Source organism: Stegastes partitus, unplaced genomic scaffold (genome assembly GCF_000690725.1).
Source record: "Stegastes partitus isolate 25-593 unplaced genomic scaffold, Stegastes_partitus-1.0.2 Scaffold950, whole genome shotgun sequence".
Taxonomy (NCBI): Eukaryota; Metazoa; Chordata; class Actinopteri; family Pomacentridae; genus Stegastes; species Stegastes partitus.
Window position 1 is genome coordinate 184,924 of NW_007578681.1, and position 17,965 is coordinate 202,888.

Here is a 17,965-nt window from a genome sequence, read left to right on the forward strand (position 1 = left end):
GGCAAAAGATTTGACACTAAACAACACAAACAACATAAATAAAACACAACATGAAAAAAAGAGAAATAAACTGTCCCAAAGAGACACAAACAAAATGTCATGAGACTTAAAAAAATAATGAGACATAAACAAGCAAAAAATGAGACACAAAATTACACAAATGAGATGCAAAATGAAAAAAAATGTGCTACAAAATGAGACCAACACAAGACACAAAATGATAGAAGGCAGACACAAAAGAAAAATGAGACACAGCCTGAAAAAAATCAAACACAAAATGACATAAGACAAAACTGTCAGAGACCAGAACAAACATCATAAATAAGACACACAAGGAAAACGAGACGTTAATGATAGAAACGAGACACAAAACTACAAAATTGGAACACAAAATGAAACCAAGAAGACACAAATAAGACACAACATCACAAAAATGAGACATAAAGGTCCCAGACGCAAACAAAACAACACAAACTTTATATTCCTATTTATAATGTTGTATTTTTGAGTTCTCTCCATCTTTTTGTGCCATGTTTACCTGGTATTTTTGCTTTTTTTAAATGTCATTTATCACGTTTCAGATTTTTCTCTCCTCCTTCACAGTGTTTCCATAGAGGTGCAGGACTTTATATTGCAGAGAAAAATGAGCTGGCAGTGAGTTAACATGTGACAGGAGCAGAAGCTGGTTGGAGTTCAGACGGTTAAACACCTACAGAAGAGTTGTGAAGTGTTTTCTGAGAGCTGCCATGTAAATGAAAACATTGAAAACAAGCTGCATGTTTATAACTTTGTCAGGTTTAATTGGAGGTGGAGCGGTGGAGCAGGAAGGACTGGCTCCAGCGTCGGACCCTGCGCTGTGTTTGGGTACATGAGTCACTGTTGACTTTGCATGTTTCGGAGCTGCACATGTGTGTGTGTGTTGGACGGGCTGATGTGGGTCTGCTCCCCGGAGGCCGTCCTCTGAGCTGGTGCTCTCTAGCCGGGCCTATAAAAAGCTGCTGCAGTAGGACAGCGTAAACTAGATCTGGAGGGTCTCCGGGGGGTTTTCCGAGGGATGAGACGGAAAGGTTCCTCGCCAGATCTGGCCTCGACGCAGAGCCGGCACACCTCAGATCTGCTTCCCCGCCGTCCCCCCTGTGTCCAACAGCGTTTCAGTACATCAGGTCATCCCACCACCACCACCACCACCACCATCATCGTCTGTTTGATGGATGTCTGAGCATCACTCTGGTCTATATGAAGCGCTCCGATGGCACAGCTGCAGCCCCGCTCCAGATGGATAGATATGGATTTGTACAGTATTGATTTACAGTTATGGCATCTGCCTGCAGGCGCGACACTACATCACTCCCAAATGAGCACTAGGGTATGTGCGCAGCATACAGGGAACGCATTCCATTAAAAGTTCAGCCACAAACTATATGGAGTTCTGTCCATCTCTGTCACATTTCTACTCACTGTGGGCTCATTTTTCACTGCAATATAAAGTCCCGCACCTCTATGGAAACAGAACAACCGTGAAGAAGGGAGTCAGAAATGCCTCCAGTGCAGGATGACACAGTATGGTATTGTATATTGTTACAAAGCTGCAATAATGACATGAAAATGCAAAGATAACAGGTAAAAATGGCACGAAAAGATTAAAAAAATGACACAAAAAAGCACGAGAAGATTAAAAAGGGACATAAATTGACACAATAACAGGCAAAAGTGGCCCGAAAATATTAAAAAATGACACAAAAACAGGCAAAAATGGCAGAAAATGACACAATAATAGACAAAAATACCATGAAAAGATTATAAAATGACACAAAATGACACAATAATAGACAAAAATACCATGAAAAGATTATAAAATGACACAAATTGACACAATAACAGGCAAAAATGACACGAAAGATGCAAAATTAACACCATAAAACAAACAAAAAAATGCAATAATGACGCAGAAAGAGGTAGAGAGAACTCAGAAACGTCTTATGATGCCATAAATCGTTTTTAAAGAAGCAAACTGAAGCGGAATTTTGTGAATGTGGTGATTTTAAGCTGACGTTTGAGGCATTTTCCCGGATGGAGCAGCACATCATGCATGTCACATTCAAGGGCCATTGGAAAGTTGAACATCTCATGAAAACTTCAGTTTTTTCTGTGTCTGCTAAATGATGTCATTTGTTTTAAAAATAAAACCTGTCATTGTTTTGAGGCTCAGAGAGTTAACTGTCAATTGAAATTCTGTTAACTGCATCTGATTAGTTAATTGATTAATCCTCTGCATTGAATCAATGTCGACAATGATCCAAAACACTAAAACGCTCCTCGTGCAGCACCTTCTGTTAGTTTTTTGTTTAGAGAAAACTGAGACTGTTTAAATGGCACATGCAGAAAAAAAGTGATTTTTGATGAAATATGACGGTTTTAAGGTCAGACTTGATTGAATTTCCTGATGGGACCATACCTCACACATGATACATTCAAGGACCGTGGGAACATTGATCATCTGATTCTGCTTTTACAGTTTCTGACTCAGAAAAACAGTGGAATATTGGCCATTTTTTTAAAAAAGAAAGCAAATCTTTCAAAGCTGCTGGTGGGTTTGAGGTTCAGAAGAAAAAACTGCTTATTTTGGCTTTTTTTTTTTAAAATGACACATGTGGACTAAAGCGATTTTGATGAAATATGACGGTTTTGAGCTCAGGTTTGATTGGATTTCCTGATGGAACCAATACGTCACACTCAAAATGTTTAGGGACTGTCGGAAAATTAAGGATTCTTTGTGCTCTTAGGGTAATAAATGGTGTATGTGTTTCATATCCACAAGCAGGTTTTGAGGCTCAGAGAAATGAAGGATCGCAAACCTGGCAGCAATAAAAACAGGACTACATCATCAAAAATCACTTTAGTCTAAATGTGTTGTTTAAAAATGTGACAAATCAAACTGTTTTGCTCTGTAAAACATCGCCTTTCCAGTTTCAGTGAGTCTTTAAACGCCTCCTCCGTGAGGCGTTTGCTTGTCTCTGCTGAACCTGGGGGGTTAAGGACGCTCTGTTGCAGTTTAACTCCGTTTGCTGCAGCTCTGATCTTTAGCCGGATTGAACTCGAAGAGAAACTTGATTAAACAAAGACTCGGAGTGGCCCCTCTTTCTGCCACCGGCCCCCCGGTGAGCCTTTTACAGCCAAGTGACAGAACCCCATGTGGAGCGCTAAGTGCAATCTGGGAAGGAGTTCAATACGTGCAGGTGAAAAATGATCCGTCTCACTATGAGCTCAGTGTTTTTTTTCCTGCTCAGACATTTCTCATGCAGACAAATACAGCAGCTCAGTTATAGCTGAACTGCTTTAAATTAGAGGGATACACCAACTTTTCCTCTCTGAGATATAAATACATCTATAATATAAGTACATCTAAAATATAAATACATTGCAGTAGGTGGGTGTTCACTGAAAATTCAAGCGAGTCCTTTTTTTTTTTAGAATTTGTTGGTGGGAGGTGATTTTTTGTTTATTTTTTTAAAAATTTTTTTTAAGGCTTTTTGTTTGGTAGTCAACAAGCAAAGGGCAAGGATCAGTTTGTCAGAAATTTTTTTTTAAATTTTAAGGATTTTTAAAAATCCTTATTTCCCCTGTATTTTTTAAAATACATAAAAATGTCCCAAAAAAAGAAATTGAATTTAAATATCTAATGTATATAGCATTTTTCTTATTACTATTTATTAAATGAAACTGTTAAATTCAAGTTTTCTGTAATATTACATAGAATTGTTTCCAACAAGAGAGGTAGGTTGTATAATAATGATACAGTAAATACAGTATATATACATCCCTTAATGTAAAAAAAAATAATAAATTTTTTTTAAAGATATTTAATGGTTTTGCAGGTTTTGTTTACTTTTTTTTTTTTAAACATTTTTACATGTAAATTCCGTCTCTTTTTGTCATAGCATTGATATTGTTTTGCATTTAAAAAAAATACAGATTGCAGATTTTATCATTCTAAATATCTATCTGTCCACTTAATTTTATTTAGTAATTTGCTTAATACTGTTATGAATACTGATATACATCATTTAATTGTATTTATTTTATTTATTCATGCATAATTTATTGTAAATATCCTTTAATAAAAATTGAAAAGCTAAAAAAGTACACGATACCAAGTAAAATGAAATCTATAAAATGTGTTTTAATTATGGAACATTTCTGTATTTTTTACTAGATGGTTATTTCCTGGGCTGCAAGATGGCTCGGTGGTTAGCATCGCTGCCTCCCAGCTAGAAGGTCGCCAGCTTCCTCCCACACAGTTCAAAAACATGTTGAGGTTAATTGGTGATTCTAAATTGTCCGTAGGTGTGAATGTGAGTGTGCTTGGTTGTCTGTCTCTAAGTGTAGCCCTGTGATAGACTGGTGACCTGTCCAGGGTGTCCCCTGTCTTCACCCTGAGTCAGCTGGGATAGACTCCAGCCCCCCACGACCCTAATGAGGATTAAGCGGTGTACAGATAATGGATGGATGGATATTTTCTGTTGTTTTACGGTATTTCGGTGCCTCAGCCTTCTATATTTTTAAGATGCCTTCAGGTTACATCCACTGACCAGCTCCAACACACTGACTAGCAGCCGCCTGTTGAGTTTCCAGCTGCTTCAAAGAGGGTCAAGGACAAACTTCCACCCCGACTGCACCGTTCTATCACATCTCATTCCTATTCAGATGCATGACATCACTGAACTCCCAGAAGTCCGTGAGGCTGCTTGCATGTTGCTCCTCAACATTCACCCAACACTCTGGCGGCGACCTCCGACCCCACCGCTGGCTAACTGAATAAACAGATGGGCCACACATCGCGTCTGCGGGGGCTCCGATGACCCCCGAATAGGAAATGTAATTACGCTGCACCCGGTGGCGCAATGATATCATACTCAGACGACACCCGCCCCTCTCACTCCGCTTCACCCCCCCCAGCATTTATGTAATTAGCCGCTGATGGCTGTTTGTCCTGTTGTTGCAGAGACTGGAGGAAAAAACTGACGCGCCGCTGCATGATGAGCGGCAGAAAAAGCTCCTGCTGGGCCTCAGCGAACACCTGAGGAGCTGCCAGTCAAAGCTTCCACAGAGACGGAGGCACGACTGACAGCCTGCTCAGGTGATTCTGCTTTTTTTTTTTGTCCGAGCACTCGAGAGAGACAGATCTGTTCCAGAGGTCAACAGGAGCCACAAACAGAGGACAGAGTAGCTATAGTTACTCATCTGCAGCGTCATACGTAGCCACAGGTGATAAACGACAAAATGGGTACCGCTGATGGTTGCTATGCAGCTCATTGCTCGGATGCAAAATGCCCAGAAGTGTCATCATTTAAGATTGGAATCCAAATCAGTTTGAAATATCTAAGGAAAAAACAAACAAACATCTAAACCCCCCAAGCTAGCTGGGAGGGTTGAAGGCATGTTATATTTTTACACCATTTATCATCCAGAAACTGTGAAAAAACACAAAGAATCAGTGGATTTTCAACTTTCCAATTCACCTTGAACTACTCATCCAATCAAGATATTTCATCAAATTTGTTGCGACGTGTTTCATTTAAAATCTGACAACAATAGAGAAATTGCAGCAACCAGATTTGGTAAAAGTCAAAAAATTCTGCACTCTTCGACCCAGCTGAAAACTTCTTGGTGATTCAGCTCTGAAGTTACAGATGTATGACAAAAACTGAGGGAGCTGTCAGCTGAACTGCAGGCAGTGTTTCTATAAATATCTAAATAGCTGCAGACAAGTACGGAAACAAATTAAAAAATATTTAAAAGCATGTAGCGCCATCATTTTTTCCCCCTCAAGTAACAGAGTGTGGAAAAGTGTAATACATGTTGATGCATTTATAGTTTTCTTGCTTTTGTAATCCTGTAAACCATCCAAACACCAAATACCAGCAGGTTTGAAGGCACATCTTTAGAAAAATATCCTCTAACTTACATAATTTGTCAGTCAAAAGCTATAAAGCTCAGAAAGAATCATTAGACTTTAACTTTTCTGATGGTCCTTGAACTACTCATCTGTGACATGTGGTTCAATCACGAAATATAACCAGATCTAAGCTCAAAATCTGGAATATTTTCCATGTCTTGTTTCAAACTTCAAGCATTTGTTCAAACTAGATTTAGTAAAAAAACAAAAAAATCTGTGAATGACTCAGCTCACAGTCACATGATTCAAATTGTGGGGCTTTGGTTGAACTGCAGGCAGTGTTCACAGAGAGCACATGGTGGTTTCTTTAGTCCTCTAAATCCTCAAAACCTGCCAGCATGTGTGAAAGACAGGATAATGTCATTTATCATAGCTAGAAACTGTAAAAACAGAAAGAATCAAAGGGATCTAAAACTTTGGTCCATGAACTACTCATCTGTGACGTGCCATTGACGGGACACTGTCAGCACAAATCAGATTCTGTACAAAAAACTCCTCAACGAAACTGTCAAGTCACTCTGCAACCAGGAGTAATGTGACAAAAGTGACTTTTCTGCTGAACTGCAGCCTGTGTTTAAACAGAACACAGACGAGAGAAATAATAAACAAAGTGTGAACTATCTGCAGTCTGTAGAGCCATGATTTATTCTCCAGTATTACCACCACCTGTCGGCCATGTTAATTCCATCTTTTCTCTTTTAAATTAATTCATTTATGTCATTCTAACGGTGCCCTACTGTACAGAAGACAAGATCTCTCTTCTTCTAGTCATGGTTGTTCTGTTTCTATAGAGCTGCAGGACTAAATATGAAACCCCAGTCAATAAAAATGTGACAGGAGCAATAAAAAAAACACCCATAAACTGCCTGGAGTTCAGGGTTTTCAGTTTCCAGGCAGACAAACTGCTCCATATTTGTGCACATCCTAGTTTCCCTCCTGAACATATTGAAGATGACCTGGCGCGGCCCTGTGCAGGCTCATTAAGCTTCAGGCAGATAAACACTGGGGGGAAAAAAAAAAACATCTCCACTGAAAATCTGAGATTACAACTCGCGCAATAACATAATGCTACGTCTTCTGTGTGTTGATGAAACAGGGATTGGGACCAATCCCATTTGTTCCGAGTCACGCTTCCTCTTTGGATCGTGTGACCCCCCCGCCGTGGCTCCGCGATGGCGGCGGTTGACCCCGAGAGTCGAACCGGGAGGCAGCTGGAGCTACAGTTCAGGGTCCAGCCGAGACCACGCTGACTCTGACGTCAGCCGGTGATAACTCAGATCCCGCTCTGATCCCCCAACCTCCAGTTCTGTCCTGCTGCTGCCCTTTAATCCTCGGCTTCTTCGCTCAGCGCAGATATGACTATTGTCTCTGCAAGTGCTGCACATGACTCCTCTGCATGACCGCGGATAGAAACTATGTGGAGGTGGAAACCAGTGAATGCACGTTAAGGGACTGGGCAGAAGTGGCTCAGTGCACTGTGAACGTTTTTAACCATAATTTATAAATGCTGCTAATACAAGATTTATCTACATATGTGCAATATCCACATTAAGTGCAACACACAGGTCTACCTCACTGCCTACAGAAATAATTAGTGTTACATAGATAATTCTGGCTTTTCTGCTTAATGTTTACATTTTACTATAGTGCACTTATTTGCTTGTATTTTTACTTTGCTTGTATTTTTATTTATATTTTGCTCTTGTTTTACAATTGCGCTTATTGTTTATTAAGCTTTAAAAAAAAAAAAAGTTCCTTGAATCCTTGATTTCCAATAAATAAAATAAAATAAACTACAATAAACTAAAATAAAATAAAATAAAATAAAATATTCCAAATACCAAAAAAAAAAGTATTTTTAATACATGGTCCTTTTATAATGTTTGACTGTAAAATGACAAATTTTCTATATTTAAATCAGCAAAAAAATAAATGTAAAAAAGTATATTAGGATTTAAAATAGACTAAACATTTTTGAATTTTATTTTTTATTTTTTTTAAGATTATCTCTTTTTAAAGATAAATTAATTACATGTTGTGTGTAAAAAGACATTTTTTTTTTCAAAAGAAAGGAACAGTAGTCCAAAACTGCACAATGTCACATTAAAATCTGTATTTATTAAATATATTAGTTCTTTTTCAGCATGTGACCATAAAATTCTGCATTTTTTCACTGTTTAAATTAATACATTTTTATTATTTTAAAGATTTGCCGATAATAGAAAGAAAATATACGTATTTTAGTTTAAATAAAAGAAATATTTTCTTTTTAATGTTTATTTGACAGCTTTTCCCTGTTTTGTTAAATTACAGAGAAATGATTCCTGCTATGTAAATGCTCCTCTGACCTTTCTGGCAGCATCAACATCAGTTTCTTTAACATATCCAATCCTTTGATAAAATAATAAATCCAGAACAAAAGGTACACAGAAGGTTTACATCTACTTGTAAAGACTGTGTACAAGCGTTCATTTACATGTTTACTGCAAAAGGCCAAAACTGTAAATAACACTTTTCAAAATAAGAGTTTGTTCTTTTACAATTTGTGACCATAAAATTGCTTCACTGTATTTAAATCTGCCCAAAGCATCACAGTTCTACAGATATTTGTTGTTATTTTTATCTTGTTTTTTACTAGTTATTGAACTTTAAAGTCCTCCGGGTTATTTAATACATTTTTTATGGCCCCTTGCTGCCAGATTTTGACAGTTTTAATGGGACTTTGTTTTTACAGTGTCAGGAAGCGACGCCAGCAGAGGGTTTGTTGACCGCGGTGCTGAAGCCTGCAACACCGCGGGCTTCTGTCGGCTCGCGTTCTGCGGCCGTGCATGCCTGAGGTGCAGCATTATGGCACATTTTCAGCTCACTGTGTGTACAGTGTCATCAGGTGACAAATCACTCTGCCCATGCTCAATATTTATGCTTTTCCTCAGCTGTTTACACATCACACATCCGAGCACACAGCAGCCAAGAGGCGATGATGGACTGCTGGGCTAATATTACCATTAAGAGAGGTGGATTTCACAAACAGGTTTTCTTTGAGCTGCTGAAGTAAAATGGAAAAAGAAGACGAGAGGGGAAACTTGTGTGAGCAGATATAGACCACGAACATGTTGCTCCAGAGTCATTAACTAATCAAAGCTGTCAGAAGCAGGGAGGAACAAACACATACGTAACCCGCAGAGGACAGAGAACCATTGATTGTGTCCAAACTGGAATTACATGGTGCGGTTTCAGCGAAGCAATTCATCTGCGCTTTCATAATTTCTTTCCCAATTAGTTTTCGCCACCACAAATATCAACAAATACATTTTTCTTTTTGAATTCGTCACATCATCGGACAGACTGAGTCAGACCTCTGCAGGGGGAAGATCAGCGCGCCCTCCCGTCCCGTCCCAGCATGCTTTGCGGCGTCCAGAAAGATGTTCTTTCTGGGAGTGCATGTTGACAGTCCCCCAGACTGCTAATGTTTACCCACAAACACTCGCTGCATCAAAGGTCGCTGTTTGATGTTTAACCCACGGGATGACGGGAGGATGACGGGGCAGAGCGACGGGCGGCGAAGGCGGGGGAGGATGAGGGAGCGTTGGCGGGGAACAGGAACCTGAATCATGACCTCCACGACCCCTTTAGGTTTAATATGGATTAACGTGGACCGAGCCGCCGCTGGATGCCTTAAGATTAATCTATAGATAGTTCCCAGCGAGCAGGAAATGCTCCCACAACATTAACTACAAGTTCCAATAATGTTTCCAACAAAACATTTTATTCTATATCTTCCTTTCAGGATTTAGCTACAACATTCAGAAAATGTTTGGATATTAACAAAAAAAGGAAAAAGGTTCTCTAAGAAAGAAAAGTGTTTTCAAGATTTTAGAGAGAACGTCATCCTGCCTTTTTAAGAAACGTTCCAAGAATTAAAGAAATTAACTTTCCACTAAAAACATCACAAGAACGTTGCGCAATTTTCTAAGAACAAAACACAACACTGGCCAACATTACCTACAAGATTTAATAATGTTTTCAAGACAGAACTTTTATGTTTAAAGAACGTCTTAAGGATATTTGTCATTTCAGGTAATGTTCCTATGGGGTTAACAGTGAACTAAGACAGAACGTTTCAGCTGCAACATTTGGAAAATGTTTGGATGAGGATAACAAAGGTTATCAAATCAACATTCAGAGAATGTTTCCAGATGCAATTGAGGCCATTTTTAATAAAACATTCCGGTAAAGTTATATATTAACAAAGGGAGAACATTTTGCTGAAACCTTCCGACTTAGGAGAAGTTGTTAAGAGAACCCATTACAGAACATTATTCCAGAAAACATTCTCACAATGCTGCATGAAGAGAGGAGAAGGTTCTCCATGCAACATTTGGAAAATGTTTAAGGAACACGTAAAGAATGTCTTTGCATGAACTTTATACTTTCTTTCAAAAGAGCATTCTGAGATTTAAAAAAAAAACAAAACATCCCACTGAAAACATCACCAGAACGTTCTCAGAATGTTTTTAGAGAAGAAATCCTGGCTGGTTCCTTCGATATTCTGAGTTTCTGTGAATTCAAACAGGAGCTAACGAGTCAAAAACTGTGATTTATTAACAAAAGTGGAACATTTTGTCCCAGTAATGTGACAGATTAACAAAACACTTGGCCTGCGGTTCTTCTATAAAACCTTCCCACAACATTTCATGATAACAATCGTTTTAAGTTTCCTGGCTTTAGGAAGAACAATCTGGGAACTAAAGGAAAGGTTCTCGCCAAAAACATCACCAGAACTTTACAGAACTGTCTCAGAACATTTTTAGAACATCATATTAATGCACGTTGTCCTACATCACTTGCAAATTGCACAAAATTCAAAACTGTGGATGGTAAACACAACGTTCATGGTAGCGTCTCAACATGAAGTAAACTCGACCGTAGCAACCTGAGAAGGTTGTTTGCATGACCAAAGATGTCAAGGAGACACCTGGATGGAGCCACGGCTGTAAAACACACCAGAGGAGTCGGTGGAAAACAAAAAGGTGTTTCTGGACTCTTAAAAATCCCAGTTGAGGAACTTAAGGCCTGAAGTAGAACCTCAAACCGTAAAGAACGAGTGATGTCATGCAGCAGTCGGTCAAACAATGAAGTGAGACAATCTCACACGAGTCCAACATTTAAGTCCACTGACGGCCTGAATAACACGAAACTAAGAGTTTTAATGTCTGGAGAGAACTACGTGAGATCGCTGCACTGTACAAAAAAAATACAAATTAAAAAAAAGTTCTCTAACTGTTTTTAACTTTTGTTTTTTTTTTGTTTTTTTTTTTTAACAATTTACAATTATTTGACATTTTTAAACAATTTTTACCATAAAATTGCACTATTTCTACTGAGTCTAAATCATCAAAAACACTGTGTTACAGATACTGAAAATAAAGGATTTAAAAATAGTTTTTAAAAATTAAATTATTTATTTATTTAAAAAGCATATGTTATTTTACTGCATGTCCCCATTTTAGTAAATACAAATAATTTTTAATAAAATCATGAGGAAAAAAGTGTTGATTTAAATGTTGATTCACAAAAAAAAAAACAACGTCAACCTGCAAATAATGTCTACTTTTTAAAAAAAAAAAGTATTTTTGATAACAATAATAAGTAATTAATTCTTTTACAGTGTGTGACTCTAAATGAATGTTTGAGTGAATTTAAAACCGCTGAAAATGTCCTTATTATACAAACATTTATTTGCAGTTACTGAATGTTACAGTATTCCAGGATTTTTTTTATTTTGTATTTTGTATTTTTATTTTTAGCACCATTGCTGCCAGATCTTTGCATGTTTGTTTTTTTTGTTTGTTTTTTTTTTTAACTCTTTTTGTTTGTTTGTTTTTACAGTGTGGATTGTAATAAATAATAAAAAAAAATGTAAGTGAAAAAGAAATTAAAATGTGGTACTTATTAAATACTTGGGCACAACAAACATGTTAAAGAGAAGACACAAGCAGCAAATTAAAAAGAAAATTACTAAATAAAACAAAGAAAATCTACATGTAAATACAAATAAATAAATCATTCCTTGAACCCTGTGGCATTTTTGGTACTTTCATTATAATAATTATCTTTTTTAGCTGTTGTTTATTTATTAGCGTATTGAAATCCTGTATTTCACATCTAGTATCTGTCACCACTGTTTGCTCCTCTGGTGTTTCTTCTCTCTGTCTGCTCTGACTGGTTCTCTGCTATAACATTGTCTTCCTGAGTTTCTTCTTTTTACTCTAGTCTGGAGATGTTTGTTTTTGCTCTTATTTCCCCTCCATTTGTCTTGCAGACATCCCAGCATCGTGTGTTCAGAGTAAATACTCCCAAACAGGTGAGAAAATGTTGGCTAAGATGATTTTTACACCTCTGAGCACAAATAGCTGCTGTTTTCCTCCCACGGCGAGCGATGTTATTCTATATTTCACTGAGTGGGAGGTATGTGGAGGAGCGTTCACTAAAACACGGAGCAGCACCTATGCAAACAGCCTCTCAGACGCACACAACCGTCCATTAAAGTTGACCTTTCGGATGCTGCTGGTGGTGGCATAGTTGTGCAGCCCGTCTCCATAGCAACAAGGCCTCAGTGAGTCAGCCTATAGTGTTTTGTTTTTTTTTTTGTGGTTTTAAATGTAAAGAACAATCAGGAGTTGTTGTGTAACAAGTTCCAAAGAATGGTAGAGTCATTGCGGCTCATCAGCAGAGACTTGTGGACTTGTGGGCGACGGTAATTGTGATGGGAGGGGAAGGGGAACGCCGTTAATCGTTACCCAAGCCCACCCACTCCTCCCCAGAGGACCCCAACCGCCCGGCGTAGATGCTATCTGCCTTTAAGCACACATAAACACATCCTCTCCTGCTTCCCAGACTCCCCCTCAAGCGCTTCATTGCAGATTCCATCAACCTGCAACCTAAAGCTGCACATTTGAGTCTGCAGGTGAACGTTCTGCTGCCGCCGCCACCGCTGGAGGAAATCCAGACTAAAAATAGTCGATCACTGTTTGACCATACGCTGATTGAGCAATAGGGTCTTTAAAAAAAACACACACAACGGAGGAGCAGCTCACATATGGTAGATTGATATCCTGTGGTTTCTTGGAAGAGGCGATAGGAATCAGTGACAGCACACAGAAATACAGAAAAGTAACAGGGGGGGAGGAAGATGCACTGTAAAAACTGAAGCTGGGAAATCATTTAGATTGTTTTTTTAAACTATGAAGATATAGCAACAAGTGGGCCGGAATGCAAAACTGCTAAACTAATGGCAAATTTAAACAAGCTGTAGATTTAATAAAATAGTTTGTGTTCACACAATGTCAAAAAAAACAACTAATAACTATTCATAAAAAATAGAACTTTTTTTTGCAGTCAATATGTAAATCAATAATCAGATTTTACTAGATATTACCTGTATTGCCAAAAACAAAATAAAAATAAAAATTGTCCTAAATAAATATAATATAAGTGTTTTTATTTCAAATAATGGCAAATATCTGGATTTTTTTTTTATTTATTTATTTGCTCATTCAAATGCAGTAAAATAATATGTTTCATGTATCATTTACAGTTCTGGTCTGTTTTTAATGGTCATCATAAAAATGTATACTTTCTTATCTGTAATTGAGCAAAACAGAAAAATTCTTTACAAATAGCTGTTAAACAAAACTATTTATCAGGTTGAAGCCATTTAATATAGACACATTTTCTTTAGAATAAGAGCAAATAAGTGAAATGTCTGTCTTATTTATTTATTTTCAGATTTCAAAACAGTAGAAAGTATGCAATTTTACAGTCAAATGTTGTAAAAGGCCTGTTTTCTTATGCTTATTATGTAAATGAATCCTTATTTCTGTGATTTTGCTCGATATATTGTGTGTAATTTAACCAAGCTGGGAAAAAAATCTGTAAAATAACAACAACAACAACAAAATCAACATTTTTCAATCCTAAATATATATTTTTGTCTTGCAAATATCTTTCAAATAACAGAAATGTTGTTCTGATTTAAATGCGGCTAAAAAGTAGTTTAAATTCACGATAAAAGAACAAATTTCCATTCATGAAAATATAGATTTTTGATGGAAATATAACTCACAGTTGACGTTTTTCATGTTTGTCATGTAAAACTTTTCTGCTATTTAATCAAACAGGTCAAATCTGCATATTAACAGTAAATTTTTTATCATTATTATTTTACAGTGTGGCAGTGGGTTTATGTGCAAGTGTGAGTAGAAGCCATAGGAAGTGTTGCAAAACATTTCCATTTCAGCAAGTCATGTAGCTGGTACTTTAGCATTTTAGGTCTGAACATGAGATGATGCAACTTATTTTGCACCAAGAATAGCTTTCAAACCAGGCAGAAGAAACTTTAAAAACTCAGAGCTAAGAAACTTTTCCTGAGAGCGAATGAGGCAGGAAAGGACGGAGCAGCATCACCGGTGTTCATTAAAACCCTGCTTTATGCAAACTGAGAAACAAGGACAGGTACTGAGGGAGGCGACCTCAGACAGGTGAAGCCCAGAGATCAGCATTTATATCTTTGTCTCTCTGCTTTCCTTCATGTGGCACATCTGCTCTGCCATCCCATCTCTCACCAGGCTCTCCGGAGAATCGAGCCACTGGCCTCGATCTTGCCTGATACCAAACAAGCTCTGGCCCACTTTATCCCCTCCCCTGATCTAAAATAAGAGCTCGGCGGCGTTTGGAGCCAAAAAGAAAGATCAGAGTTGTCCTGTCAGAAATGAGCATGAACCAGAAATCACAGGCCGCCGCTGCTGAGTCAGTCATGAGACACAGAAAAAAACAAGGCTGATAAACGCTCAGGTTGGAGGTCAGAGAGTGAAAAACAGCCAAAAAAGAAGTAATTATTAACAAGCAAAATGTCAAGGACGTCTTTTTTTTTACCCCCCTCCACTGCTGCTACAAAAAGAACAAGATAATGAGTTTTGTGTCAATGTCACATTGCTGGAGGTCAAGATGAGAAAGCGAAGGCGCTAATCTCATGAGGAAACAGACAGGAGGGGAAATGTCATCAGAATTTCTCAACAGTTTGCAGCTCTGCATTAGAAAACACTGCCAAAGCCAGACAGAACAAAAACTGGTGACTTTCTACAACAATCCTTCTCCTGGAGTAACTGTTTGCTTGAAATGCAGCATTTAAAGTGTACATTGAAGCTAAAAGTGAGATTTTTCTCGACACCGTCTGCTCACCATCTCCACCTGCCGGGGGTCCAGGTTGGTGGGCGCTGAGGCCGGCACCGCAAAGTGGATCTTCTTCCTCTCCTTGGTCTCCCCCTCGACCTCGGTGGGCTCCATGGTTGTGGGTCCTGGCGGGCGGGGGGGGGGTTCTGACTCCCAGCGGAGAGGAGGAGGAGGAAGCTGCTGAAAGTCTCTATAACCTCCCTGGAGGAACCTCCCACTGCTGGGTAGTCCCACTCCTGAAGCCTCTATCTGCTGCCTTCACACCCTGAGTTCTTGGCTTCTGTCTGGGAAAAAACCTACAAAAAGACAACTCCTGATGTTCTCCTCTAGATCTCAGGTTCTCGTTCTCTTCTGGGGTTTTTTTTTGTTGCACTCCCTTTAATAAGTGTGCAGCCGGAGTGAATGAGGCATGTCCTCAGATCTGGCTGTGAGGGAGAGAAGTGGGTGGAGGCTTCAGGAGGGGGAGGAGATATGAAGGGGTGAGGGAGGAGCTGGAGCGAATAGGGGAGGATGCAAGGAAAGGATGGAGATGGATGGAGTAGGGGTGGGGCTGTGTTTTCCTACCTATCTAAGCTGAAGTTGATTTGTAATCAGAGAAAAAAAAAAAAAATCATAATCTCATCACATCAGCTGAGCCTCTTTTGGCCTCTATTTGTGAATGAGAGATTTGTGCAGAGGGAGGAGGAGGCAGATAAACAAGAGCAGAGATGTTTGCAGTGAAGGGGGATGTACATGAGCTCAGCTCACGCTACTGACCCCGCTGCACTGTAAAAAATCAGCATTCAAATATGCAGATAAACAGTTGGAATCTTTTTTTTCATCAAGTTACTGTCATCTGGGGATTTTACCTGTTTTGTTAAATCGCAGATATTACGTGATAAGGAAAAAATAATTAATTTACTTGTTCACTGTATGAATAGATAAATAAATAATGTCAACATCAAAAATATGTGTATTTTTATACATGATCATTTGCTCCTTTACAATTTTTGGCAGTAAAACTACACTATTTTTTAAAAATATATTTAAATGAGAAAAAACATTACTTTATTAAAAATATATTTATATATTATTTTACATATTTTTCCTGATTTCTTGAATTAAAGATATCTTTTAAATCACAGGAAAAAAAATCATATGTTGATTTAAATAAATAAATACATTCACATCAAAAATGTATATTTTTTACACATGGTAGTTAGTTCTTTAATGTTTTGTCTGTATTTAAATATGCAAACATTTAAAAGAAAAAAAAGATTTTATGTTATTTGAAAGAAAATGTATCCTATATATTAAGACAAAAAATATATGTTTTTTTTTATTTTATGGATTTTCCCTGTATTGTTGAGCTGCAGGTTATATCATTGATAATGTTCTAAAAACAACAACAACAACAACAACAACAACAATAATAATAATAATGATAATTAGGCTGTAAAACTGTTTTTTCCGCATATGAATCATAAAAATAAAATATTACAATGGGTGACCATAAAATTACAATTTTACTGTATTTCAATTAGCTTTGCTGTTGTTTATTTATTTTATTTTATTACTTTAAAAAATTAATGTTACAGTGTTTCAACTTACTTTTTTTTACATCCTTGCTGCCAGATTTTTTATTTATTTATTTATTTATTTTATTTTCTGTATTTTTTGTTTTACAGTGTAGTTTTTAGGTGCCGTGCATGGTGACATAAGTAGCTCTTGGTGTTGTTGTAGTCACCGCCATCATCATCATCATCATCATCATCATCATCATCATCATCATCATCATCATCATCATCATCATCATCATCAGAGTGTCTATCTTTTTCAAATCTAACTTCCAAACAAGAGACTGATGACAAAGAGGTTGGACAAAGTTGTCGGCAGCTTTAAACAAAAGGAGGAAGCGTCTGAAATAGGACATGAGGCTCTCAGCAGAAAGAAGGACGGCGGGCACGAAGGTTCTGAAGGAGGCAGATTGTTGATGGCGACATAAAGCGAACGGAGCGAGAGAAGGGCAGTTTCAGTGCTATTTTCAGGGCCTCGCTGTTATTTCACTCACATGGCAGAGGGATTTGGACAGTGGAGAGCAGCGGATTTGGCCTCGGGGCAGAGTTGAGCTTTGGCATGAGCTGGAATGAAGGAGATAGTGGTGGTGGAGGAGGTAGGAGGAAGAGGAGGAAGAGGAGGAGGAGGAGGAGGAGGAAGAGTATAGGTGGCTGGAGGGGCCTCCAGGGCAGAACAAAGAAGGTCAGGGTATGTGTGGTACTCTGCCATCGAGACAGTCCAGAAACACATTAAAGAAGTGTTTATCCCGCCGGTTAGAGCGAGCCGAACACGCCAGAGTGTTATTTATTCAGTTTAAGAGCGGGGGCGGATGAAGGGGGTTGATTTTTTCCTGCCACAAAGCCCCTCCTGTCCTGAGCTAAAACACACAGCAGCTCCGCATGCCTGCAGGTGGAAGCTCATTATTGCATCTCTTCACATGCATGAAGCCTGAAAGGTTTATTGAGACTAAATACAGCTGAGACTCGCTCAGTCACTCGCTTGCTGCCCGGTTGCATAACTCTGCAGCGCGTTGGGCAGCAATTGCGCAATTTTTCACGAGGAATGTGTAATAGGCTCTTGTGTGCTACAAGCCGCAGAATTCCAGCCTTTTAATGAAACCACGGATTGAGTAATTTCCAGCGGCCGATAGAGCAATGATTAATGTGTGGGGGAAGCCTGCTTTTATGAATCAGGGAGTCTCTTAAAGGGCCTCTGTGAGAGCCAGTGTAATAACCACAGGTG

General features: G+C 38.4%; 1 protein-coding gene across 2 annotated transcripts in view; it reads right to left on the reverse strand.

Moving 5' to 3' along the window:
• ppp1r1b (protein phosphatase 1, regulatory (inhibitor) subunit 1B) overlaps window positions 1-15,631 on the reverse strand; it is a 36,030-nt gene extending 20,399 nt beyond the window's left edge. The window contains exon 1 of one of the 2 annotated variants that reach the window (XM_008294245.1): window positions 15,197-15,631. In XM_008294245.1, the coding sequence (XP_008292467.1) occupies window positions 15,197-15,301 (105 nt within the window). In that variant the 5' untranslated portion in view covers window positions 15,302-15,631. The remainder of the gene's footprint in view (window positions 1-15,196) is intronic. The other variant, XM_008294246.1, reaches the window with a different exon arrangement.
• Window positions 15,632-17,965: the final 2,334 nt, after the last annotated feature.